Consider the following 25,743-nt stretch of genomic DNA (forward strand, 5'->3'; position numbering starts at 1 on the left):
ACAGCTACCCTCCCCACCCCCGATAAGGAAGAAATGCCGAGGGAGGAGGAAGAAGGTGCCGGGGGGGGGGGTGATCGAAGGATGAGGAGAGAGACGCCAAGTTTCAGCAGCAGCTGATGGCTGAGCGAAGGCGGGGCCAGATGACATCCCTCCTCTTGCTTTGCCTGGGCAAGGTAAACTAGACGGAGTGAGCCAGCGGGAAAGGAGAGGAGGCGAGAAGGAACGCCGAAAGGAAAACGGGACTCGGAGCGAGGATTTGATGGGATCCGAATCCACCTGAATTCCCCGAGGGATACAAAGCAGAGCGCCGCAGAAGCCTTCCAGGCTATTAGAGCCCAGGCGGGAGACAGCTTCTTGCCGTTGGTTTCCCCATGACAGCCAAGGCGATGTGGACTTAGCTCAAGGAAAAGCATCATTGATGAGGAAAGAAAGACAAAGGAGATCTTAAGCCGAAGGGGTATCCAGAGAGAGGAGGAGGAAGGTCCGAAGAGGGGAGGGGAGAGACCAGCGCTTTCCTCCCCCACATGACTCCCTTCCTCTGACCCAGCACAACAAACCTAGAGCCTTCCAGTTCTTGTCACCCCCTTAGCTGCCTTTGGTGCCATGGGGAACAGTTTCTCCAGTATCCCAGCAATGCCTAGAGGCAACCCCAATCGCTTCCACAGGGTCCATCATCAACATCTCAAAGGTAAGAACTTCATCTGATCTAGAACTTAGTGTGTAACATGAAATGCTGACCGAAGCCCTTGAAAGTTTGAATATTATAGGAGTCCTCGGTCAAAGCTTATACCCAATTAAATATCAGTCTCTAAACCCACTGACCCTCCTCTCCATTCTGTAATACATCCCAGGATGGTTAAAGTCACCCGAAACCCTTCCCCAATAAGAACTTTTTTTTTGTTTTGCTTTCTCTCTCTCTTTTCTTTTTACTCTTGTGATAGAGAATCTTGTTGCAGAAATAGAAAAATCTCCTTGATTTCTTTGCTTGGGTTTGCAATCTTGTATCTGGGTATGTGGAAGTCAATGTTTTTTCTTGGAAATAAATCTCATTGGACTTTACTCCTGAGTTATTGCAGGGAAATGGGTTTATACCTCTCCAGTATCTTTCTTCAATTATGAATTGGGTGAATAACACATTAGGATGGCATCAAAAAGGAAAGAGGAATAACATGTCTTAAGGAACTAGGCGATATACTTCTGAATGAGTGTGCTACAGCTCCTGTTGTCTTGGTAACCCCAGAAATGTCAGCTTTTTGAGTGGGAGGATCCATTTTAGGAATAACAGATTTTATGTGCATCAATGATGTTTGTAATTCAGATTTGATTAAATATTACAATCCATTTTAGTTGCTGTTATGTTTAAAAATCTTCAGCTGGCACTATTGACATAATTCCCAATAGATTTGTTTACAAATCTAAATACCCAGCATATGAATCACCTGAGCTCTTTTAGTATACTGGACTCCTAGGCATTGCACAAAAATATCCTGTTGGGTCACAAAACATGTAGCTCGAGTATACTTATTCCATAAATTGTTTGGGACTAAATGGACGTCATTTATACAAAATTAAGTTATTTCTCAATCACGGGAACTGTCTTATTTTAGAAAGTATTTCCATCTATTTATCTATTTACTTATTTTGTTGAACGATCTAGAATAGCAGGTATATATTGTATGCATATTACATTCACTCATTCAGTTTTAAAATAAGACAACCAGGGTTGGCTGTTAAAAAGACGATTAAAGAAAAATGAACCTTCTGCATCCTGTGTTTTCAAATCTTTCATATTTGCACTTTGGTTGCTTCGTTTGTTTACAACATAAGATGAGGTGATTAGGTATAGGACAATGTACAGATTGACAATGAAAAATGTTTGAAACCAAATTATCTATTGTTATTTTAATGAAGCTCCTATGTAGTTTCAAGAGTATTTTTGTCTAGTTATGCAAATGATGGTCAAGAAGGCAATTCCAACATGGACTGAGTCAAAGAGAAATCAGGGCAAGCAATTGCTCTGTTTAAAATTAGATGTGTAAAAAAGGAGGCAGGCAAATGAATCTTTCCCAGAACCATCATTCTGTATCAGTGCTGCGTTAGTTAGGATTCTGTTTTAAACTGCCAAGAAAGATTTATCATTAGAACAAGCTTCTCAACTGGAAATTATTCTGGGATAAATTTAAATTATAGAATCCATAGGCTGACTCCATATATCCTCATAAATATTATTAGCTTATATTTCTGGAACACAAATGCAGCTTGGAATAACCTGTCTTGAATTGCTTTCATATGACATGATTTTGGGTGCATTTCATCTCTCTTCCTGATCCCCAGTTAAACTGGGTTTGGTTGCTGGCTGTCACTACTTCTGGCAAATAAACAAAATGGTCCTTGTATAGTTTAAATGCTAGAGGACTGAAATCACTAAAACTAAGTGTTAACTAAGCTTTCTCTCGCCTTGTATTTTTAAAACAATCCTGCCAAGTAACTCCCAGGGACATTATGTGTTTTTTCCTTTTTTTTTTTTTTTTTTTCCAAAAAGAAGATTGCCTTAGGTCCTACGTTTATATGAAGAATAAACAAGTTTGATTGCATTTGACAGATTCCTGTAAAATGCTTTGGAGGCATAGCAGCACAAAATTATAAATGTGACACTATTTTATTACACTTGTGGAAATAGATTTTAACTGAAGATGTATTTTATTTCAGTCTATTTTCCTAACAATTTTTCAGATTGGGAGGGATGCAGAAATCCTCATAACTTTAATGATGTCTGTTTGTCTTTAAAATGGCTTCTGGGCATTTCACCAGCTGAGAGCCCAGAGAAGGGGCGGGGGTGGTGGCGGTGGTTATTAGGGAAAGTGTCAGACCTCAGGAGGTCACTGTGCCTCAGATAGGCGGGTATGAGTCCCTTTTTGTGAAATGGGGCCTTGGAGTTCAGGTGGGCCTTTTTGTTACGTACCTGTCTCCCTGCTACATTTCATCGGCCCTGCTGGAGCTGCTGGATGTGTTAGCTGGATTGGCGGTTGATTTCCCCAGGCTTATGATCCTGGGGGATTTCAATCTGCCTTCCATTGACGAGACATCTGAGTCAGCTCGGGAGTTTATGGCTTCCATGATGGCTATGGACCTAACTCAGTTAATTCAAAACCACACCCATAATGGGGGACGCACGCTCGACCTGATTTTTGTCTCTGGGCAGTGGATGAATGATCTAGATTTAGGGGATATTTCTATCCAACCCTTGTCATGGTCGGATCATTTCCTCATCAGGCTTGACTTCCATACTGCTACCCCTCACCGCAGGGAGGCGGAACTGACTAGATGGTTCCGCCCCAGGCGCCTGATGGACCCTGAAAGGTTCCTGATGGAGCTTGGGACTTTTCCTGAATCCCTTGCTCACAACTCAACCGAAGCCCTAGTGGAAGCCTGGGATAGGGTAGCCACTGGGGCTTTGGATCGTGTTGTGCCTTTGCGGCCTCTGACCCGGTGTTGATCCCGGGTAGCCCCCTGGCTTACCGAGGAGCTCTGGGAGATGAAACGCCGGAAAAGAGGCCTAGAGAGTGGTTGGAGGGCCAGCCGGTCCGAATCTGATCGAATTTGTTCAGTATCTGCAGGATAAAATTGCTCAGATCCGGATAGGCTTGGACTCTGACTGGGTAGATTTGGGCGAGTCAACGGGGATGAATCTTGTGGAGACCATCTGGGATGAGTTTGATCCTGTGACCCTCAAGGGCATGGACAGGATTATGGGGAGACTCAGTGCTGCCACTTGTGTGCTGGACCCATGTCCCTCTTGGTTAGTTTACGCTGCCCGGGAAGTGACACGAGGCTGGCTCCAGGCGATTACCAATGCTTCGTTGAGAGAGGGTTCTTTCCCACCGCCTTGAAGGAGGTGGTGGTGAGGCCCCTCCTTAAGAAGCCTTCCCTGGACTCAGTTTCTTTAGCCAACTATCGTCCGGTCTCCAACCTTCGCTTTGTAGCGAAGGATGTTGAGAGTGCGGTAGCACGTCAGCTTCCCCAGTCCCTGGATGAAGCTGCCTACCTGGATCCGTTTCAGTCGGGTTTCAGGCCCAGATACAGCACGGAGACGGCATTGGTTGCGTTGGTCGATGATCTCTGGCGGGCCCGGGACAGGGGCTGCTCCTCTGTCCTGGTCCTATTAGACTTCTCAGCGGCTTTCGATACCATCGACCATGGTATCCTACTGCGACGACTCGGGGGGTTGGGAGTGGGGGCATTGTTTTAGGGTGGTTCTCCTACCTGTCGGATCGGTCACAGTTTGTGTTGACTGGAGGGCAAGGATCGACCCCGAGGCATGTCACTTGTGGAGTGCCCCAGGCGTTGGTTCTCTCACCCCTCCTGTTCAACATATATATGAAACCACTGGGTGAGATCATCTGTGGTTTTGGGGTACGGTATCATCAATATGCTGATGATACCCAAATTTTCATCTCTACCCCAGACCACCCAAACGATGCCCTCGACATGATGTACCGATGCATGGAGGCTGTGTGGATCTGGATGGGGAGGAACAGGCTCAAGCTCAATCCCTCCAAGATGGAGTGGCTATGGTTTCCATCATCCTGATTTGTGCATCTTGTTCCATCTTTGATGATAGGGGGAGAAATTTTAGCCCCCTCAGAAAGGGCCCGCAATCTGGGCATCCTCCTGGATACACGGCTTAGTTAGAAGAACACCTGACGGCCCTGACCAGGGGGACCTTTTACCAGGTTCTCCTGGTATGTCAGTTGTGCCCCTTCCTGGATCGGGATGCTCTGTGCACAGTCACTCATGCCCTCATCCTTTCTCGCCTGGACTACTGTAACACTCTCTACATGGGGCTGCCCTTGAAGAGCACCCGGAAGCTTCAACTGGTCCAGAATGCGGCTGCGCGGGTTATCATGGGAGCACCTAGGTGCTCCCATGTTACACCCCTTTTAGGCAGCCTGCACTGGTTGCCGGTTGTCTTCTGGGTGCAATTCAAGGTATTAATTATGACCTTTAAAGCGCTCAATGGCTTAGGCCCAGGGTACCTGCGAGACCACCTACTGCCACTGGTAGCCTCCCATCGTCCAGTGCAATCCCACAGAATTGGCCTCCTCAGGGTGCCGTCGGCCAGACAGTCTCGGCTAATGACCCCCAGGGGGAGAGCCTTCTCTGTGGGAGTGCCTTCCCTCTGGAATGAGCTGCCCCCGGAGCTTCGTATAATCCCCGACCTCTGGTCCTTCTGACGCGCCCTAAAAAGTTGTCTTTTCCAGCAAGCCAGCCTGGCCTGAACAAAACAAAATACAGTATTGATCACTGTTAATTTTAATTTGATTTTTTTTAATAAAAATGTATTGTCAATTTTAATTGGGTTTGGGATATTCCATTTAATTTTTTTTTAACTTTTATATCATGTGTTTCTTTTAATTGTTGTAGGCTGCCCTGAGTCCTTGGGAGAAGGGCGGCATATAAATCTAATAAATCTCAAAATAAGGATTTCTTGCTCATCTTTGTGAACAGTCTTCTCTAAAAAAGATAGTGGTACTAATACTAAAATTCAGAGCCCATAAAAATTATATCTGGAATTTCTTAGTCCCATATTTATTTTGTATATAATCGATCCATTTTTTCCAGTCTCGTTTATATCTCTTGTTTGAGTGGTCCTTAAGATATGCAGATATTTTAGCCATCTTGGCTAAATTTATGACTTTCAATGTCCATTCTTGAATTGTAGGCAAATCTTCCTTCTTCCAGTATTGCGCCACCAACAATCTAGCTGCAGTTATTAAGTGAAAAATCAAATTAATCTCTACAGCTGTACAATCAGTAATTATACCTAACAAAAATAACTGAGGGGTAAACTTTATCCTTTTTTAAAGAACATTTTGCATAATCCATCATATTTTTATCCAAAATGCCTTAACCTTTTTGCAAGTCCACCATATATGAAAATATGTGGCGTCGAGAGAATCACATCTCCAACATTTGGGTTGTAAGTTCGGATACATAGAAGCCAACTTTTTAGGAACTGAATGCCATCTATAAAACATCTTATAAAAGTTTTCTCTCAAGTTTTGGGCTTGTGTAAATTTTACATTTCTTACTCAGATCCTTTCCCATGTATCCAACATTATACAAGTTAATTAAATAATAATAATAATAATAACAACAACAACAATAATAATAATAATAATAATAATAATAATAATTAATAATTAATAATAATAATAATTGGTTCTTCAATATTTTGAGCCCACTTTATCATACGAAAATACGTTATGACGTCCTAGGCCCCTGGGTGGGGCCCGACTAGTAACCAATGCCAAATCCGGCGAAACAACTGGCCGCTGTGATACAATTGTATACTAATAATAATAATTATAATTAATAATAATAATAATTGGTTCTTCAATATTTTGAGCCCACTTTATCATACAGTCTTTAACTAATTCTGTTTCGGAATCCATATGTATTAATACATTGTATAGTCTCTTTATATGCATTAAGCTTTGATCTCTTATTTGTTTAAATAAATTATCCTCAACTTGCATAAAACTAATTTTTTGATCTGTTTTCCACCTGGCCTGTAGTTGTCCATACTGGAACCATGTTTGAATTACCTTTCCACTTTTAATTCATCCAAGGATTTAAGTTGTAATACACCCCTTTCTAGGGTAAGAAGCTGTCTGTAAGTAATTATATCCTGTTTTTGTACTATGTTCATATTTTCTATTGCATGTCTAGGAATTGCCCACATGGGTATCTTATCATTTAATTTGTATTGATATTTTTTCCAGACCCGCAGTAAAGCATTCCTTAAAATATGACTTTTAAAATTCTTGTCCACTTTTTTGTTATATAGCAGGTAAGCATGCCAGCCATATACCAGATCATACCCCTCGATATTAAGTATCCTATCATTTGTTAAATTAATCCAATCACTAATTACAGATAAAGCTACTGCGTCGTAGTATAGTTTTAAATTGGGTAATTTCAAACCTCCCCTCTCACGCACATCTTGCATTATTTTTAGTTTTACTCTTGGCTTCTTCCCTACCCATACAAATTTATTAATACCCTTCTGCCATTCTAACAGGTTCACATCTTTTTAAAGTATAGGTAGCATTTGGAAAAGAAATAAAAATTTAGGTAAAATATTCATTTTCACTGCTGCTATTCTTCCCAGCAAGGATAACTGTAACTTTTCCCATTTTTTCATCTCTGTCTCTATACTATGCCAAAGTGGTTCATAATTATACTTATATAACTTCCCGTTTGAGGTTGAAATATGAACTCCTAAATATTTGACCTTTTTAACTATTTCACATCCTATCATTCCTTCTAGTTCTTCATTTTGTTTAGTATTCATATTTGTAGCTAATATTTTTGTTTTCCCTAGATTTATTTTAAATCCTGACACTTGACCATATTGATTAATCATATTCATTAAGATCATACTAGATTCCTGCGGTTGGGTTAATATTATAACCAGATCATCCGCAAAAGCATGCACTCTATATTCTTGCTGCCTAATCTTAATTCCCTTTAGGCCCTCCGAGCACCGTAATTTATTCAACAATATTTCCAAAGTTATAATTAACAGTAATGGGGACAAGGGACAACCCTGTCTTGTACCTTTTTCAATTTGAAAAGAATCTGTTAAACTTCCATTAATTATAATTTGAGCTGTTTGCTGTTGATATATTGCTTTAATTGATTGTAAGAAACTTTCTCCTATTTGCATTTTTTGCAGTGTTTTCAACAGGAATTGCCAATTAACTCGATCAAAGGCTTTCTCAGCATCCAGAAATATGAGTGCAGCAGGAATTTGGTTATTCTTTCCCAAATATTCTAGTGCATTAACGATTAATCTTACGTTACTTCTCATTTGTCTCCCTTGAATAAAACCTGTTTGATCATTATGATTCAATTGTTGAATAACCAACATTAACCTATTTGCTAGTATTTTTGTAAAGATTTTATAATCTACATTAAGTAGTGATATAGGTCTGTAGTTTTTTGGCTGGGTAATATCTTGGTCTTCTTTGGGTATCAGGGATATAAAAGCTGTCTTCCAAGATGGAGGTACCTTACCTTCCGTTTGAATCTTATTAAATAATTCCTTAAGAGGTTCTACCATTTCTAATTGTAAATTTTTATAGTAAGCCGCTGTCAAGCCATCTGTACCAGGTGACTTCCCTGCCTTTAACTGCTTAATTGCCTGTAAAATTTCCCCCGAAGTTATTGGTTGATTCAATCTTTGCCTCTGCTCTTCTTTAACTATGGGTATTTTTTCTTTATCCAAGTATCTCTCTATATCTAGACCATTAATTTTGTCACCCTTGTACAACACTGTAAAGAATTCATGGAAAACCTTTTGAATCTCACCCTGTTGAAACACTTCTTTCCCTCTATAGTGCAATTTGGCTATGTTACAAAATTTTTGTTTTTTCCTAATGTGATATGCTAACCATCTACCAGATTTATTTGCATTGCAGAAAGTATTATGTTTTGCATATAACAGACTAGTGGCTACCTGATCTGAGATCAACATATTAAATTGGTCTTTTAATAAGGTAATTGCTTCTTTAATCTTTATATCTCCTGCTTTTAAAGTTAACTCTTGCTCTTTCTTCCTAATTTCATCTTCCAGTTCTGTTCACTTTCCCCCTTGTTTACGTCTATGTAATCTATTTAGATTTATCAAAGCTCCTCTCATATACGCTTTACTTGCATCCCATACAATTTCCATAGATGTACCCTTATTCATATTAAAAACAAAGTATTCTGTTAACAATTTTTTACATTCATTAGTATATTTCTCATATCTAAATAAATTTTCATTCAATCTCCAAGACCTTCTTGCTTGCGTCACCCCTCCCAGCTCCATCCAAACTGGATTATGATCTGATAAAACTCTGGCACATATCTTTGTCTTCTTCACCCTAGAAAGCAAATCATTGGTAGTTAGTATGAAATCAATTCTGGAAAAGGATTGATGTCTATCAGAAACGAAGGTAAAATCATATTCTTCTGCATTTCTTTCTCACCAAATATCTCTCAGTTCGAAATCATCCATCATATTGAAAAAGGACTTAGGTAGTTTCGCTCGGATTTGAGTATTTGGGCGAGAAGCCTTCTTATCTTTCTTAATGTCCATAACATCGTTCCAGTCACCCAATAGTATGCAGGACCTATAATCCCACTGTACTAATTTAGCATGAAGCTTTCTATAAAATACATCTTGTTGTTGATTGGGAGCATGTATTCCCAGTAGCAATGTCCTTTTCCCTTCTAATACCAAGTCTATTGCAATATATCTTCTGTGGGGATCTGCTTTGATTAATTCAGCTTTCATATCCTTCCTTAAATATATACATTTTTCTTCTCTGTAGCAGAAGCTATAAAATGTTGTCCAAATCTTGTATTAATCAGATATTTTTGATCAGTTGATCTAATGTGAGTTTCTTGCAAACAAATTATATCATTCTTGAACTGTTTAAGATAGTGATGTATTTTCTTTCTTTTCTGTGGAGAATTTAATCCATTGATGTTCCATGTTAGAAACTTAGTTGTCATCTTTGGCTCCCTGAAGCTCTTTTAGAGCCACCTGAACATCCTGGAGTTTAACCTTTGGTCTGGCTCCTCCCACTGCTTCTAAGTTGGTGACTGTAGCATCTTGACCGGTAACAGGTGTTTGTTGTGATTGTTGCTTTTTTAATTGTTGGTCCATTCATCTGGTAATCACACGGGTTTGTCTTTGTTCCTTGGCGCCTTGTGCTTCTGAAAGAAAAAGATGATCCATCCTTGTTGATAATTGTGTAGTTTGCTGTCTATCTTGTACTTCTTGTTCCCTTTCTCTATGTCCAGGTGGGGTGGGGTGTCCGGCCTTCAAAATATTATGGTAAAAATCTCGGGCCTTCCATACTGAATTAAGACGGTATCTTTGCCCCTCAAAAATGAGTGCTAGCCCAACTGGTGCATCCCATCTGAACTGTAGCTGACAATTTTTAAGCTCTTCAACTAAAAAGCCGTAGTTTTTCCTAGATCTTAGCATTTGAGGTGGTATCTCTTTCAAAACTGTCACTTCCTGACCCCCAATTTGAAGCTTGGTTTTATAGGACTCTTGCATTATCATATTCCTCATGTCTCTTGTAGTAAAGTAAATCACAATGTCCCTTGGAAGATGTTTCTGTCTCGCCAGCCAGGAGTTAACATGATAAACCTTATCAATTTGCCAACCAAAATTCCCCCCTGACTATCGAAAGCTTCTGAGAGAATCTGTTTCAGATTTTCCTGGTTGTTTTCACGCAAACCTCTTATTCTTAGTGCAAGTTCCATTTGTCTATACTGTAACATAATAATTTCTTTTTCAGCATCTCCAACTTTTTGTTGCACCACGTCCATTTTGGATACCAAATTAATATTAGAGTCATTAAGATCTTCTAATCTGCTTTCAATTCCGGACACATAATCTGAAAACGAATTAAGAACCCCCAACATATCATCCCTGAGCTTCTGAACCTGGGTCTCAAGTTTATCAGACAGTTCTTTATTAGCAACGGATATCTCCTCCTTAATTTTTGTTTCCATCGTAACTACATGATTTTTAAATCCTTCAGCCAGTTCCTTCTGAAAAGTTTCTTTAGTTAATGGCTCCCCTGTGGGGGGAGGAAGTAATGACTGTAGTTTTGTGCCAGGGGCGGGCGAACTGCCTGCACTTTTTGAAACTGGGGGGAGGAACCTTTTGGATAGGGTTTTGCTTAGAAGCCATTCCAAGTTTTAATCTTCTTCAGCCAATTAATGTCTCTGCTGGTCGATTGTGCAGCTGTTGCTATTTAATTTAGTATTAAATCACTCCTTTTCTTTGAAGTTTTAAACTCCGTAGAAATTCAAAGCCCGATCAGTGTTACGAAGCTGCTCGGTGCCATTTTGAATATCTCTTTAGCAAGTAAGATATCAGAAGGAATTCTTGTAAAAATGAAGCTAAGGATTAATACAAACAATTAAAAGTTCACGTGTATAGGGTCTGCTCGTCTTGAATTCAATAAATCAAATTTTTGTTCTGAGGAAGGGAGGTTTGCTTTGTGTTGCCAATAAACAACAGGAATTCCTGGCACGGAGACAATTCTGCTCTTGGGTGCCCCTTCCTCCCCTCCCAGAGTCGATCTGAGAGAGTTAGTTGGTGCGTTGCCCAGCACAATTAGCTCACCTTATCTCCTTCACCCGAAGAAAAGGTAAACAAGCTGTCAGACGGCTGATGGATTGCTCATCAGACAGATAACGCGTCCAGGATTCCAGAGCTGTAACGACCAGCTCCCATCAGCAAGCCCCTCCCCCACTGGAAGTCAAGCTATCTCTCTTGCTTAAAGTCCATCTATGCCAATCTGTGGTCTACGAAATATGTTGGGACATTTTGGATCATATACTACTAATGGACCTAACCCATCTGGAAGAGATCAGATTGGGAAAGGTTGCTATTGTACAAATAGATACAATATCATTTTTCCAGCTACATCTTACTTATCCAAATTGTTTTAAAGAAAGCTACCTATACTCACATTTATAAGTTCAGGTAAATTTGGTGAACATCATCATTTTTTTGTTCTCAAAACTTTTTTAAAAGTATAAAATACAAAAAAAAGAAAAAAAAAACACAATTAAAAATAAAAAGAAATGGGTAAGAAAGGGAGAGTGGGGAATGGAAACAGAAAGGAACAAAAGCTATACAAAAAAGTATAAAGACAGTTTGATGTTTCAAATTGCTGTGGTTCAAATAGATTGACATACCTTTAGAACTCTTATGCTTTTGAATGTCACCCATTGTAAATACTCATTGTATTTGTAACTTACAAGAAACATACAAATCTTCTGAAAAGTACCATAGCCAGGTCATGTATAAACATGACCTTGATGGGGGACTTCAGAGAGCTCATGGGGGCTAAGAAGGAAGCGTGTAAAAGCAATAGGACTGAGTGTGGGATTTTTAAAATTCAGTTTCTTGAACAATAGAGACATATCTGCTGTGAAAGACTGTCTTTGTTTTTTCCCTTTGCCTTTACCTTATCCCAATCCTCTTCAATATGGTAGCATTCTATTGTGATTCATCACATATTTAAAAGTAAGATGATCATTTCAGAACGAATTAAGTAATAATAGTATACAATCAAGTCATTTTACAACTTGGCAAGTGGTTAGAAATGAACAAAATATGCAGCACTGAAAAAGGCCACCAAGATAGCTTGGCTTCCTATAGGAATTCAGAAATGCCCTTATCATTTGGAGATTCCTAAAATCTTCTTCTCCAATCCAAAAATGGATGTAAAACTCTATATAGAGTATATACAGCATACCACCTAATACTCTTAATATGTAGCTTTTAGGGGAGTAAGGACAGAAATAGACCTATAAATAAAAATCAAAGTTGCTTTTCAATTTCATTAAATATATCTTTCCCTCTTTCTCTGTGTCATATATTATATGAGTGTATATACGTACGTACGTACGTACGTATGTATGTATGTATGTATGTATGTATGTATGTATGTATGTATGTATTTTGTCATGTTTATATAGTGTATATTGGAGGTGGTGACCCTTTGGAACTGTATGCAATGACATTTCATTTAATATATGCTGATTAGTGTACATTCAAATTGAAAATAAAGTTATTATTCTATTCCATTCCATTCCATCCCATTCTATTATATTGTCTTTATTTTAGAAAGAAATAGCTTGTAAAAATAAATTTGGGGAAGATGAATTATTTTTGTAAAATTGGCTAAGTTTGAAATCCACATAGGTGTTTTCTGGCACAACCTGGGTTTATTTGTATTCCATTTTCCCAATATGGCATGTCCATTACAATTATATAAACACACACACACACACACACACACACACACACACACACACATACCCCTGCATACACTAAACAACACATAAATGTATAACAAATAAACAACATACAATTAAAATATCCATGTTAAAAATTAAGAAACCAATACTTGTACAAAATTAATGACTAATAATAAAATGAGATAGCCAAGGTATAAAATCAAAACCAATTAATTTGAAAAAAAGATGATAAATTTTCAGTTTCAATGAAATCCACTAAGGCTAAGAATATCAACACTTTATTAGACAACATGCAAAGTAGTTTTCCTTATCTCAGCATTTTGAAGCAAAACAATAATGAATGATTCACTTTCTTTTGTGCACATGCATGAATATACTTTTGGACTTCCTTTTCAGTCTGTTCCCAATTTGCTAACTAAATCTCCTTTGAGCATTTATGCTGTAGCTTGCAGAACGTCATTAAATATTCACATAACTTTTCTAATAGCAAAGCTGGTCAGAGGTAGGTTGCTGCTGGTTTGGCCTGGATTGGGCGAACAGGTAATAGCAGCGGCAGGAGGTTCCACCCACCTACCTGGATGCTTTTGCCCATGTGCAGAAGCATCATGCGCGAATGGGAGCACGCACAGGAGTGTGTCCAAACCGGTAGTAAAAAAATTAGCATCTCTGGTCTTGGTGCTTCTTTCTTTGATAATGATAAAAAGAATATGATAAAGTACACATGAACTTAAATAAATAAAATAAATAAAATAAATAAAAACAATGCCCAAGCCTTCCTAAAATTCCATGAATGAGACAGATTAATTAAAGAATTAATGTCTCACTTGGAATCACTCTAAAATTGTGGGCCATTATTTCAGTGTTTGGGAAGTCACAAGAATAACGATTTTTCCACTTTATGCAAAGCTGATTATTTACATGAATTTGCCTTTGGAATATATGTCTATTGGGTTATACCAAAACCAGAATATGGCGTTTGATATTGTATGCATATGATTGGTTTGGAATATGTACACATTGCAAAATTATGGTCTCAGTACTGTATTTCCCATGTGCACAGACCCCTGAAATGGTAGTGGAAATAGGCCTTATGTGCATGTATGATCATGATATAACAAACTAACATTCTTTTTCCTTTGTCACAGCTCAGAATCTTTGCTTTTATTTAAGAATTCTGAACATTGAATAAACATGATTCCAGGATAAAAAGAAGTTCAAAGCTTTATGTTAGCTATGATAAATGTATTGTGCAACTGCTCTGCCTTTTTCCTGGTTCTAATAAGGTGTTTTTTTAAAGATACTTAAAAGTCAGCACTGCATTGTTCCATACCTGGTCTATATAATATTTGTGCCTAACATGCACCAACACCACCTAGATTTATCCCATATGGATTTCCTCCAAATGTATGTGGGACAATTGCTGATAGTGGGATCCCAGCTGTTCTTTCCATTTGACCTTGTAACAATGTGCTTCGAATATTGTTTCTTCTCTCATTATTATTCTATTACTGTGAGCACAGCTTTAATTCCGTTCTTTGCTTATGGTGAAACAAAACCCTTCTTCTACCAGGTCTCTTGCCAAGAATCAAGAACAAAGAAAAATTTAAGGTTCCATTTCATAATGGGAATGAAGATAAAAATTTCAGAATTTTTGTTGCAGTTTTTATACTTTTCTAGAGTGCAAATTAGGCGAATTAGTTTTTAATTTCAAGAAACAAAATTTTGGGACAGGCTAATCATTTTCTCCCCTTTCCCCAAAAATTGGTGCCAATCAGAAGCAGAGTAATTTTTCAACATGGAGTTCCATCTATTTCTTCAAGCCCCACCAAGACAAGAAAGGACATTCACTTACCTAATGCTGCACTGTGCTTCATATGTTTTTGAAAGTAGTAAAATGATTGCATTAAATGCATAAAATGATTGTAGTATTGCATTTTAGTGTGATTGCACACCCAGGAAGAGTAACAGGAGCCAGGAAGATGGGGAGGGATGTTTTTTCCTGTTCACTGAATTCTCAATGGGTGGACAGAGATAGCCATCCTCAATCAAACACAAGGGAAACTACCCCAATTGCTCAGGGAAGAGGAGGTGTTACTTACCAGAAAGAGTAAGGTTGCCTTGCATTTCATATAATCGTTGAGCTATATTGTTTTTTCATTATGGATGTTTCCATGGTTGGAGTACAGTAGCTACTAATTATGGGAGTATGAATGTGAGAGATATAATTTCCATTCATTTAGCACCCACCTGCCTTCTGCCACCTTGCTAATTTTCACCTCCTGTATTTTATTTCAAGGCTGTAGCTTTGTTTTTTATTTATTTAACTGATTTGTATAGTTAATATCATGTTGTCCATAAGGGGGGAAAATCCTCACTTTAGATTAGTCTGACAAGGCACACAGAAATTCACACTCCATTCCATTTTTGTGTGTTTCATATCTGGCTGGTATGTTCTGTAAGGCTTTCTGTTTCACAGGGCTGTAATTATTGCCCTTTTATTTATTTTATTCCTCAGTTTCTCTTTTTCCCTTTCCTTCTTCCTTAAAACCTCTGATACTGGGTAATCAGGGTAAAGGTTACTCAATAAGAGATTAAAGATGTTATTAAAATAATCCAGCATAGGAAAGACAGCGTATGTAAATCAATATTTGAGTGGCAAAACTGAAAGGTTAGAGAGAATTATTTTTCCCAGGAACTGAAGTAAGTGTCAGCCTCTGCTTTGCTGCTTGCTTTCAGTTCACCAGTTCACCTCTTTGTTTTGGAAGGAGTTTCTGAAATTAATTGGCTCTGCCCAGGGCTTAAGCTCCGCCCACCACCCTCAGACTAACGGTGCTTGTGAGAGGACCAATTCTGTGCTGGAACATTATCTCCGCTGTTTCATCAACTACCAGCAAGATAATTGGGTGGAATTGTTGCCTCATGCTGAGGTAGCATATAACAACTCAGTGCACAGCAGGACGGGATTTACGCCCTTCAGGATGGTCTACGGACATGATTTTGTGCCTATCCCCGAGATTCCTCGTGAGAAACCACAAGTATTGTCCCTTTCCGAGTGGAGTGACCGACTCCAGGAGAGGTGGCCTCTGGCTTATCGGGCGCTGGATGCTGCACATCAAGCACACAAGAAATAGGCGGATAAGAAGAGGGCAAAGCGGAAGGAATATAAGGTTGATGATCGTGTATATTTATCCACCAAGTTTCTTCAGACCTCTCAAAAGTCTAAGAAGTTGGGTCCCAAGTATGTTGGCCCATTTCCAATTATCAAGGTTATCAACCCTGTCTCCGTCTGCCTCCAGTTGCCTAAATATCTCAACCATGTCTATCCTGTATTTCATGTTAATCTCCTAAAGCCGGAACACACTTCTCCGTTGAGGGCTCCTTTGATGGCTCCACCTTCCCCGCTCCCGATTGAGGGTGAGCAACATTTTGAGATCAAGGAAATTTTGGACTCTCGAAAACAAAGGAACCATATTCAGTATCTTGTGGCTTGGAAGCATTTCCCTCCCTCTCATGCTGAATGGGTCGATAAGTCCCATTTGCGGGCCCCTCGGCTTCTTCCCAAGTTCTACTCTGCCTACCCACACAAACCCTGACCTCACTTGATGTTTTTCTTATTTCCCCTTCCCTTTTCTCTTCTATGTCATGTTGTTTGTTTGTTTGTCTGTCTGTGTTCTTTCTTTTCTGCAGGCGTGAGTGTCCTTTCTGGAGGAGGGCTGGATGTCAGCCTCTGCTTTGCTGCTTGCTTTTGGCTGCCATTGAAACGGGGAGGGAGGGCATGGTATTTGGGGAGGGAATCATTCTGTGCAGGAGGACTGTTAATTGGGGGTTGTTCTCACTATCTGTTTGCGCATGTGGAAGGAGGGGAGTTTCCCACCGAGGCCAACAGTCCAGCATTCCAACCTGATGATGATTTTTGAAGATGTCTCCCACCTGACAGTTGTGTGACCTATGATTGGACTATGGACTGGGGTACCAAGGGGAGGGAATGAATCATGTAATGATATCTATTGCTTTCAGGGTTTTTTATTCAGATTCAGCTTTGCTTTGCTTCTCATCATTTATAATCAGTAAAAGTACACTTAATTCTGAAACATGGAGTTGAGTGGTTTCTTTCTTGGTTATTAAATGAAGGGGCAGTGACAGTAAGAATCTTAGCAGTTTATTATATGCCCCAGGCATTTATAACCTGTTAGTGCCTTTCCTAACTGGATACCTTCCAGCTGCATTATTTGCAGAATTCTCAGCCAGATGATCAATTTGGGGGTGATGCTATTCCAATATATTTCCTGAGCACATTTTGAGAAACACAGGACTTCAGAGATCTACATTTAGTGATTTTGTGTACTGCTTTGTTTGCATATTTGTCAAATACAAGTAGTAGTCTGATTGTCGCTTTATTAAAAATAATAGCTAAAATTGATTCTACAGTAACTTTTATTTTCACTTCAATGTATTTGTAGGCATCTGCAAAAGGTGAGGGGAACAGGAGATTTTTTGCAGATTCTGTTCCTTATACACTAGCATGCAACGTTGTGACCAACTACAAAATTGTGGAGCTTGCTTCGTGATGTCATGTTGCACATTTTGTCATTTTGCTGCCATTGTGTTTGGCAGCATTGTATGTCTGGGATTGAATTAATATTGGTGATGGCTAAGAAAGTAAAGGACAGGAGAATGAAGAAATTGGGGAGCCGAAGAAACTGTTGTGTGAGGGTCAGGAAATTGTTAGATCTGTTGTTAGAGTTTTCCTTTAAAATACAGAGAGCTCTTTAGTCTTAAGAGTTTTGTGCTTTGAAGGCTGTTCTCAGATATTTTTATGGTAAACGTGATACGTATTTATGATCTGTGTATTTCTGGATGTTATAATGCTTTCTGGTTGGTTAGTGTATTTTATTATTGTAATATTTGCTCTTTTATTGTAATACTATATTAAACTTGATACATTGTATTGTTTTAATAGTACTATTTATGTAATATGTTACGAGCATTCTATTATTTAGAAAGCTTAGAGTACTGAAAATAAAAAGAGAACAATTAAAATTCTGCTTTTAATTGAAGTGTAGGATATCAATATTAAAGACATATGTTTATTTGATTTGTAATCCAAAGTTAAGTGTAATATAAAAACAAATGGTTGCATAAAGTATTGGATTAGTTATATAATAATAGTTTGGTCTTGAATTAATTGCTTAAGATTAAGATCTCCATTGTATTATTACTTAATGTGTGTGCATTGTATTTCAATAAGAAAACAGCTTATTCATTGCTACTATTTCCTGATGTATGAATAGTATATAGATATTTTGTGAATGGGATCATATATAGGTAATCCTTGACATAACCATTCATTTAGTGATTGCTTGAAATTACAGGATGCTGAAAAAAGTGACATAATCATTTTTCACACTTACAACTGTTGTAACATCCCCGTGTAATCAAAATTTGGGCATTTGGCAACTGGCATGTATTTTTGACAGTTGCACTGACCTGGGGTCATGTGATCACCTTTTGTGACTTTCCCAGCAATGGAGGAATTCAGATTTACTTAATGACTCCTTGATTCATTTAACAACTGCTGTGGTTTTCTTAGCAACTATGGCAAAAAGAGTTGTAAAATGCGGCAAAAATCATTTAACAACTGCCTTGCTTAGCAATGGAGATTTGGGGCTCAGTTGTGGTTATAAGTCAAGGACTACCTGTAGCTATTAAAATATAGTCAAGATGACATCTATTTGTACTTTGTACATCATGACTCTATTGACTTCTGAATTCATTGCTGTTTCTTGGGAGTTGGACTCAGGCTTTCATTTAAAAAAACAACAGGGATATCTGCTTACTGATAATCCTAAACAAAATATTGGTAAGTGTTGAAACATTGTACAGTTACCCAAACAGACTGAATATTGTTAAGGTGTAACCAGGGAGAGAGCTTCGTGATAAGGAAGGGAAAAAACCCTAATATTATTTTGTGCATCTATGCATTTTTATTATCCTTTTATAAAGGACAACTGTAGTAGAAAATGCTCACCAAAATTCTTGTTTGTTTGAATGCATATAGATTTTGGTGATAGGCTATGCTACAGTGTTGTCCTTTTTAAAGAATCTATCTGAAATGCAAAAGAGATTGCTGATCAAAATTCCTCCTTCATGAACAAGGTGAGGCAGTGTAATAGTTTCATATAATTAGGAACAGAACACAATTCCCACTAAACCTGAATATAGTATATTTGTTCATATGATAGTTGTTGAACCATCTGATGACATTTTAATTTGATCTATTTTTTTAAATTTGAACACATTATAATTTCTTGTATTTAAATATTTTCCCAACCCACGAATAATAAATTTTAGATTTCCTCATCTTACATGAAAAAAATAGGTTGGAAAAGAGAGAACTTGTAAGGTTGATGTGGCTTGCAATCACAACCAAGAAGTTGAATTCATGCTTATGAATCAAACCATTCTCCCGAGAAACATATTTAAAAACAAGACTTGTGCTCCATTTATTTTAGTGCTTCAAAGATTTTCACAGCTATCTATGATCTTGAGTATCTGAAGAACAAAATATTGTAATATGCACAGTTGCTTAATGTCCAAGTTTAGTTTATACAAATCTGCTGCAGATGAAGAAATGAAGTTATAAATGGACTGAAGATCAAATAGAATGCAACTAATAAGCTTTCCTAAGATGTTTTCTGAGGGGGTTGAGGTGATGTCATTGATATTTGTGGGATGATTATTTCTTTAATCTTATTTCCCATGAGAAATTGAAGGGTACAGTTGAAAATTGTGTTGCGTCCTCTTGACGCAGCCGGCAGCCAAGCCACGCCTTGCAGGAAGCTGATTGGCTCTGGCGCGGCTGCCGGCCGGCGGGAGAATTGCGGTCTCCCCATTGGACGGCCGCCTGACAGCTATCCGTATAAATAGCTGCCAGGGGGCGCTGTCCAGCGTGCGTATTCTGAACTTGTTGTTCGCATACCTCTGTTAATAAAGTTCTGGTTAATTTACCTCAGTGCCTCCTCGTACTTAAAACCTGGTAACAAGGATGAGCGACGTCGACCCAGTGGCCCTTGCTGCCGCTTCTTCTTTCTCGCCTTTCTGTCCAGAGGCTGAGAGTTGGGATGCCTTTCTGGAACGATTCGAAATCTTCCTCCAGGCTCTCGGGCTCACCAATCTTCCTGAGGGATGGAAGAGAGGGGTCTTCCTCCATTATTGCGGGGCAGAAATGTTTGCCACCGCTCGCGCCCTGTCAGCTCCTTTGCCGTCACATTCAGTTCCATTCGATGTTCTTCTGTCACTCCTCAAGGTTCACTATGAACCAGCTCTCTCCCGCTATGCCAGGCGCCAACATTTTCATCGCTGTATCCAGCGGGAGGGCCAGTCCATCACCCAGTATGTGGCAGCTCTTTGCACCGCCGCCATCGACTGCGAGTTCCTTGATTTGGACGATGCGCTCTTGGAGCAATTTATATACGGCCTCCAAGACTTGAATCTCCACCGCCGCATCCTTTCCCACTTGGAGCTGTCAATGAAGATAGCCGCTGACGAGGCTCGGGTGTATGAAATGGCTGGCCAGTCTACGTCGGATCTTCGCCATTTTCCCCCTTCGGTCACGGCTTCTCTTCTTCCTGCTTCCATTCATTGCCAGATGGGCCCGGACGAACCGCGGTCCGACTTCGACCTCTCCGTGGATCGGATCGGTCCCTCTCCTTCAAAGATGCCGGGGCCTGACTCAGTTGCGGCGGTCGCTATCCATGATCCTCCTGCCGGTTCCGGGCTGCACTCTGCCACCAGTGTGGCAAGAAGGGGCACATCGCCGCTGTGTGCCGCTCCCCTGCTTCTACGCCGTGACCTGCCAGAGCTCCTGCCGGCCGCTGGCCTGCATCTGTGCCTTCGTCTTCCCAGTGCTACGCCGTCTCGGAGCCTGAGGGGCTCGTGCCCGAATGGCTGCTTGACTCCGCTTTGACTGCTTCAGGGGGCCGGGGTAAGATGCACCTCCGCGTCTTACTCGACGGCCGCCCCTGCATCATGGAACTCGACACCGGCTCCTTGAGATCCATCATCTCCTGGGACACGCTGAAAAAGCTCTTCCCCCGCTTCAAGCGGGATCGACTTTCTTCTGCCCCTTGCCATCTCAGGGACTATCAGGGGACTCCCATCCCTGTCCCCAGGTGCCTCACAGTGCCGGTCCAGTATGGGAAGTTCCAGGGTTCCTTGCTCCTCATCGTGGTCAGGAATTCCTTAACCTCTCTCCTGGGGCTGGACTGGTTCCAAGCTTTTGGCCTGTCCATCGCTGGCGTTAATTCCCTCAGGCTGGCCTCCGATCTGGATCTCCTAATTTCAGAATTCGCTGACGTGTTCAGTGATACCCTGGGCCGTTATAAAGGCACTCCCATCTCTCTGAGTTTGGATCCCCTGGTGGCACCCATTCAACTCAAAGCTCGCAGGGTGCCTTTGGCACTGCGGGCTAAATTCGATGCTGAGCTGGATAAGATCATCTCCCAGGGCATTCTAGAATCAGTGGATCATGCCCCTTGGGAGACCCCTATTGTCCTGCCCCTGAAGTCAGATGGCTCCCTGAGGGTCTGTGCTGACTACAAAAACACAGTCAACAAGGCGCTGCAGGCTCACCCCTACCCAGTGCCCGTCGTCCAGCATGTGCTGCATTCCTTGGGCCAGGAGTTTTGCCAAATTGGACCTGGCCCAAGTGTATCAGCAGCTGCCGGTGGACGGTGCCACTGCCACCGGCCAGACCATAGTCACGCACTGGGGGGCGTTTTGCTGTAAGCGGCTACAATTTGGCATCAGCGTGGCCCCTGGTCTTTTCCAGGGACTCATGGAGCTCCTGCTCCATGGCATCCCTGGCATGACACCATACTTTGATGATGTCCTGATTGCCGCTCCGGACCAATCAGGACTCATCTCCACCCTCCAGACTGTCTACTCCTGATTCCGCGCCTCACCTGAAGCACTCCAAGTGTCAACTGGGAGTTTCCTCCGTTGACTTCCTGGGCTTCCGCGTGGATGCCCGTGGCATCCACCCCTCTCCCGCCAAGGTGGAGGCCATCACCAACGCCCCCACCCCCTCCAACAAGGCAGAGCTTCAAGCCTTTTTGGGGCTCCTTAACTTCTATGCCGCCTTTATCCCACATAAGGCATCGGTGGCGGAGCCCCTTCACTGCTTGTTGGATTCTTCCACGCCCTGGGCCTGGACCAGCCGTGAGGTGCATGCGCTCGCGGTTGTCAAACACCTCTTGACAGCTGCCCCCATGCTCACACAGTACGCCGAGCATTTGCCCCTCCTTTTAGCCCCTTATGGCGTGGGTGCTGTCCTGGGCCACTCATTCCCTGACAGCTCAGAAGCACCCATCGCCTTCTATTCGCGCACCTTGTCTAGGGCTGAAAGAAATTACAGCCACCTGGACAAGGAGGCTCTGGCGGCCGTAGCTGGGGTGAAGAGGTTTCATCACTACCTCTACGGCCGCCCGCTCACCCTCCTCCATAAGCCCCTTCTCGGCATTTTAGCGGGGGATTGCGCCACCCCCCCATCCTGTCACCCCGCATGTCCCGCTGGTTCGAATTCCTAGCTGCTTATTCCTACCGGCTGCACTACCAGCCGGGTAAGCATATGGGCCATGCGGACGCCTTGAGCCGCTGCCCGCTGCCCGCCCAGGTTTCCGACCCCACACCATCCGTGGCCTCCGGCGTCTTCCTTGTAAACGAACTGGAGCTGCCACTCTCCGCTTCCGATATTACCCAGGCCACCTCCTCCGATCCCCTCCTTCACCACGTTTTGGATGCCGTTCGCCGGGGCTGGACGGTGGATTCTCGGGCTCCCGAGTTCCTGCCTTTCCTTCGCTGCTGCACCAAACTTTCCATCCTCCAGGGATGCCTCCTTTGGGGCTCCTGGGTGGTCGGGCCGCCTGCCCTGCGCCAGCTTGTCCTGCGTCGCCTCCACGAGGGTCACCCAGGCATTGTCCGCATGAAGGCCCTGGGCTGCGGTTATGTCTGGTGGCCCTCCATGGACACTGACATTGCTGGCTGGGTGCAGCGGTGCCCACCCTGCCAAGCTGTACGGCCCACCCCCCCTCTCCTTCCCAGGAGTGGGAAACACCCTCCGATTCCTGGAGCCGCCTCCACGCGGACTTCTTTGGTCCGGTTGATGGGCACACCTTCCTTTTTATAGTGGATGCCCTCTCCAAGTGGGTGGTGGTCATCCCCATGCGCTCTTTAACATCTGCCGCCACCATTCACACTCTCGAGTGCCTTTTCTCGACCCACGGGTTACCGGACATCTTGGTGGGGGAGGAGGTATATGCCCGGAACTATTCAGGCGAACCGAAGTGGGTACCAGCTGTGATACAAGCACTATCAGGGCCCTGTTCCTACAGGGTCCAACTTGCCGCCGGATGAGTTTGGCGCCGCCATATAGACCAGTTGCGCCGCGACGTGACCGCCCAGCTGGCTGGACCACAGGCCCATGCTGCTCCGGCTGCTCCACCCAACACTGGCCTCCAGCCGCAACCACTGCAACGCAACCAGCCAGGCGACCCGCCACCAATTACCACCACCGCCGCGAACTTATCTTTAAATTCCGGCGCGAGGCAAGGGGCTGGGCCTCCGATTCCGCTCCGCCACTCCAACAGGTCTCCTCCTCCACCTCCTCCACCTTCGGCGACCACACCCAAACTGAGGCGGTCTCAGCGCCTACGTAGTCGGCCAAAGTACCTGGACAACTACGCATGCACTATCCGGGGGGGAAGGGGTGTTGCGTCCTCTTGACGCAGCCGGCAGCCAAGCCACACCTTGCAGGAAGCTGATTGGCTCTGGTGCGGCTGCCGGCCAGCGGGAGAATTGTGGTCTCCCCATTGGACGACTGCCTGACAGCTATCCGTATAAATAGCTGTCAGGCGGCGCTGTCCAGCGCGCATGTTCTGAACTTGTTGTTCGCATACCTCTGTTAATAAAGTTCTGGTTAATTTACCTCAGCGCCTCCTCGTACTTAAAAAATTGTTGACAACATAAATTATTACTTCTACTCCCCATCATTTGCTAGATGAAAACAGCGAGAGAATTCGAAGTGGCCCTGCCTGGAAGTGTTATTGAAATGAACAGGATATTTATAAAAAATGTATGTAAACTTTTTTCATATGTAAACAACTTTTCTGTAAAGGAAAAATATACTTTTTAATGATTGCTGTTCCATTAACTCTACTCAGAGGTTTCAAACTCACAGTCTGCGGATTGTATGCGTCACACGCTTGCCATGCCTACCCCCATTTTAGTGAAGGGGAAAAAAGTCATGATACGTCATGTGACAAAAATGTGACGCCTTGAGTTTGAAATCCCTGCCTAGAATAAGAGGCAGAAATTAAACTAATGCTGCTTTTTTATGGTGCCTCAAAAAAGAGAACATCTATTGTACCTCTGTTGAATTTCTGTCTAAGTTGAAAACTTAGGAGCTCTAAAAAAAATAAACTGGTAAAGCAATCTATTCAATATTCAATAATTCAATAAAATAATTTGTAGTACTTTTGTTGTAGGTAACTTTTCAGACAGCATGATCATTCTGATGGGGGCATTACAAAAGTTGAAATCATGAAATCTAAAAGATATTATAATCATATTTGCAGATAACATTAAAAACAAATGCACAAATATAGAATAGGGGGTATCTGGCTCAACAACAGTAATTGTGAGAGGGATCTTGGAGTCCAAGTCACTTGAATAGGAGCCAGCAGTGTGCTCAAGCTGTCAAAAAAGCCAACATAGTCCCAATCTGCATTAATAGTGTGATAGAATCAAGACTACATGAAGTGTTAATACTACTTTATAATGCCTTGATAAGACCACACTTAGAATATTGCATCTGGTTTTGGTCACCACAATATAAAAAAGATGTTGAAACTCTAGAAAGTGCAGAGAAGAGCAACAAAGATGATTAAGGGATTGAATCAGGGGTGGGTTGTTGCCAGTGTTACTTCTAGCTACTTGGCTATGTGCACGCTTTGCACACGTGCACATCCGAACAGTTGCCTATACATTTTTCTGTGCATGCGCAGAACATGAAAAAAGAACTAGAAAACATGCCAGCAATGGCATCAGTGACCAGGGAACTGGTTTGGGGGCATGGCCAGCCTGCCATACCCACCAGTTTGGTGACCCAGTCACAATTTCCACTACTGGTTTGCCTGAACCGGTGCGAACTGTTAGCAACCCACCTCTAGATTGAATGCTAAAACATATACTGGAATTGGGTATGTCTAGTTTAATGAAAAGAAGGACTAGGGGTGATATGATAGCAGTGGTCTAATATCTAAGAGGCTGCCCAAAGATGAGGGGTCAACCTCTCTCCATAGCATCTGAAGTAGGACAAGAAGCAATGGATGAAAACTAATCAAGGAGAGAAGCAACTTAGAACTAAGGAGAAATTTTCTGACAGTTAGAACAATAAACCAGTGGAGCAACTTGCCTCCAGAAATTATCACTGCTCCAAAGATAGATGTTTTTAAAACGAAATCGGACAATCATTTGTCTGAAGTGATATAGCGAACCAATGACATGCGTGCCACAGGTGCCCTGATGGCAAACCAATGGCATGCACTTCGGCCTTCTTTTGAGGCAGTTTTTCGCCTCAAACTAACTTCCAATTTGCCCATAGGGCCATTTTTTTGCACTCCGGAGGCTTCAAAAATGGCCTCAAAAGAAGGCTGAAGTCAGCTGGTCAGTGCACACATGCGTGCTGGCCAGCTGACAGGGCAATGCCTCACGTGCCCTGACAAATGACTCCGCGTGCCACCTTCAGGACACCTTCAGGAGGCTTCCCTGAAGGTTCCAGAGGTCAAAAATCGGCCCTACGGACAAACTGGAAGTCTCCTGCTTGCTCATAGGGTTGAT

General features: G+C 41.9%; 1 protein-coding gene across 1 annotated transcript in view; it reads left to right on the forward strand.

Moving 5' to 3' along the window:
• The first annotated feature begins 215 nt into the window (after window positions 1-215).
• The window catches only part of NEURL1 (neuralized E3 ubiquitin protein ligase 1), a 194,251-nt gene continuing 168,723 nt past the window's right edge, over window positions 216-25,743 (forward strand). The window contains exon 1 of the mRNA XM_014065854.2: window positions 216-688. Within this exon, the coding sequence (XP_013921329.1) occupies window positions 604-688 (85 nt within the window). The 5' untranslated portion in view covers window positions 216-603. The remainder of the gene's footprint in view (window positions 689-25,743) is intronic.

Source organism: Thamnophis sirtalis, unplaced genomic scaffold (assembly GCF_051295495.1).
Source record: "Thamnophis sirtalis isolate CommonGarterSnake01/CBP01778 unplaced genomic scaffold, rThaSir2_p1.2 scaffold_11, whole genome shotgun sequence".
NCBI classification, from domain to species: Eukaryota; Metazoa; Chordata; class Lepidosauria; order Squamata; family Natricidae; genus Thamnophis; species Thamnophis sirtalis.